The sequence below is a fragment of the Rhincodon typus genome, chromosome 11 (genome assembly GCF_021869965.1).
Source record: "Rhincodon typus isolate 14 chromosome 11, sRhiTyp1.1, whole genome shotgun sequence".
NCBI classification, from domain to species: domain Eukaryota; kingdom Metazoa; phylum Chordata; class Chondrichthyes; order Orectolobiformes; family Rhincodontidae; genus Rhincodon; species Rhincodon typus.
The window spans coordinates 27,807,628-27,810,257 of record NC_063342.1 but is presented as its reverse complement, the minus strand read 5'-3'; the positions used below and the strand labels follow the sequence as shown (position 1 = coordinate 27,810,257).

Here is a 2,630-nt window from a genome sequence, read left to right as displayed (position 1 = left end):
ACCAAGCTGCTTGTATGGCATCCAGGACTGATGAGCAAATTATTTCCTGTGACTAAAAATCAGAAAGACTGAAGCAAATTCTTTAGTCCCCACCACATTACAATTATTTGCATTTCTGTACCATTACTAGACTCTGATCCAACTTTTGCTCATCTCCTGCTTAAATTGTTAGACATACTTTTATTACAAAGTTTTGGCAAAGGTCTGTAGCTCGGGTTGTGGTTGAGGTTGTTGACTTGCTCGCTAAGCTGGCTTGTTCTTGTTCAGACGTTTTGTTACCATGCTAAACGGCCTTGATGACTTACTGGGGTGCATCTTGTAGATGGTATACACGGCACATTGGTGGGAAAAGGAGTGAATGTTGAGGGTGGGAATATTGACAGACTGCCATGTCCTGATAGTTTCAAGTTTCTTGAGTGTTGTCAAAGCTGCACTTATATGGGCAGGTGGAAAGTGTGCCATATACTCCTGACTTGTGCTTTGTAGATGATGGAAATGCACTGGGGAGATAGGGAATGAGTTACTTTATGCAGAATTCCTACCCACTGTTTTGCTGTTGTAGCCACAGTACCTATATGGCTAGTCCAGTTCAATTTCTGCTCAGTGGTAACACCTGTACATTGATAGCCTTGTTAATGAATGTCAGAGTGTTGATTGGATTCTCTTTTCTTGGATACAGTCATTGCCTGACACTTGCATGCATTTGGGTCTTTATGTCTACTGTGTTTTGAACATAAGACAAACTACGAATTCATTATCAAACAACATTATTCCTTTTTCTCACAAAGATAGTAACAATCTGAAGCAAACTCTTTTATTAGCTTTTCCAAAATAACAATGAATAGTTCATTTATTTTAAAACATTATGCAAATCCTTTTATTCAGCAGTCATGGCAACCAAAGATTTTACTGACAGTTAAGCAACAATTCCAGCTTTACTGCAATTTACGAAAGTATTTTCTGACTCAATGTTCAGTAACAAGACTGCATAGTTTTTTGTAATTTAATAATCCTGCATGAAAGCTTACAGCCAGACAAGACAGATATCTCACAAACCAAAACAAAAAAAAAGCTCTTGATTGCACGTTTAAATTGTTTCTCCCCTAATAAACTTCTGGAATGACTCCGAGTATGTTTTTCAGAAACAGCAATCACTCTTTCAGTGCTCTAACAGGCGCCATTTGAAAATACTCTTATTTTAAAGTCACACTTACATACATAGTATGATTAACAGAGGCACGTGACTTGACTATGAAGGTATAGACATGCATAAATCAATATATGTATAAACTTATTTTATATGCACATTTATTTACATAAATTACATTTCAGATTCCTATGCCCACTGAAGGCCTCCTGTTTGACAGAAATGCATACTTTCCCTTATAACCTGGGATTAGTATTTTCAGGTTTACAATACCCTTCTTTCAACTTAAGTCTGCAGTATATTACAAAGAAGGTAAACAATCTTTAGGTGCTTTCAATCATACTCAAACTGAGCTTTCACAATGTCACTTCAGCATAAATGGCAATATGTAAAAATGGTGACACCACATGGAAGTTTCTTCCTTAAGTTGATTTTATGGCCATGACAATAATGGAATCCTTAGTATTCTTAAACCACGAACTGAAGAAATACTTACCCAAAACTTAAATGACCCTAACAAGACAAGTTAAGCTTTCTCTGAATTTGGAAACACAGCCTTTATTTTCTACTCCTTCAAAGAAATATTGTGCTTATTAAATTTCCTCTTGCCACTCATTCCAAGTCTTGTTAATTCCTTCCGAAAGATTATTTTGTCCACATATTTATACCCACGATAGTAAATTAATCCATTTCACATTCCTAGCCCATTCTTCCCCCTAAGAGCAAGTAATTAAGGAATTAGTCTGTCGTCTCAAACCATAGACCTGTTTCTGTTTTTAAAAATATCTACAAATGCTCATCTTCAATATTAGTACTGATAGAAGAACATGTTCACTGAAGTAACATTTTTGCAACTGACCAATGCTCAAAATAAGGAAGCAAGAAAGAAAATTGTAAATTGCTTCCAAAATGGGTCAAAGTTTACACTTTGCTGCAGAATGCTACAAGCTCATCTCTTCTCATATAAAGATTAATACGTTCAAAATATCTTCTCATTGTTATCTCAAACCTTTCCCCTTTGTTAAATTTAATTATTATTTGGTGAGGATTCCAGCCTATACTTGTAATGACTGTTGATTACTTATTTCCAACCTCTGCAAGACCATTATCTAGTTATTTGCCTGCAATGCTTTAATGCTAATACATTTCCATCTTACTTGGTGTTGGGCAATGTGCACATTCTCAATAATTATTAGGGCAGGTCCCAAATCATTCAATTTCCTCATGCATTTTCTTCAGCTTCTCCAGAATGGGCAACCTCAACTTCCACGGTCTCACCAACTTCAGTAAGCTTCTGTCCTTGCTGGTGAAACAGTACATAGTTGACAACCTGCATAATTCCATGGTCCGTTAGTGTGGGCAATGCCTCATCTTGGCTTTCAACTCCAACAGCTTCAATGGGTTCTACAGAAGCAACAGCTTCCACAGCTTCTACCGCCTCCACCGCTTCCACCGCCTCCACCGCTTCCACCGCCTCCACCGC

At 37.3% G+C, this 2,630-nt stretch overlaps 1 protein-coding gene across 1 annotated transcript in view; it reads right to left on the bottom strand.

Annotated features, from left to right (window-relative positions):
• Positions 1–792: 792 nt before the first annotated feature.
• Positions 793–2,630, bottom strand: part of LOC109928031 (zinc finger and BTB domain-containing protein 11) — a 33,514-nt gene continuing 31,676 nt past the window's right edge. Inside the window, exon 11 of the mRNA XM_048603067.1 lies at positions 793–2,630. This exon is cut by the window's right edge and continues 374 nt beyond it. Coding sequence (XP_048459024.1) covers positions 2,370–2,630 — 261 coding nt within the window. The 3' untranslated portion in view covers positions 793–2,369.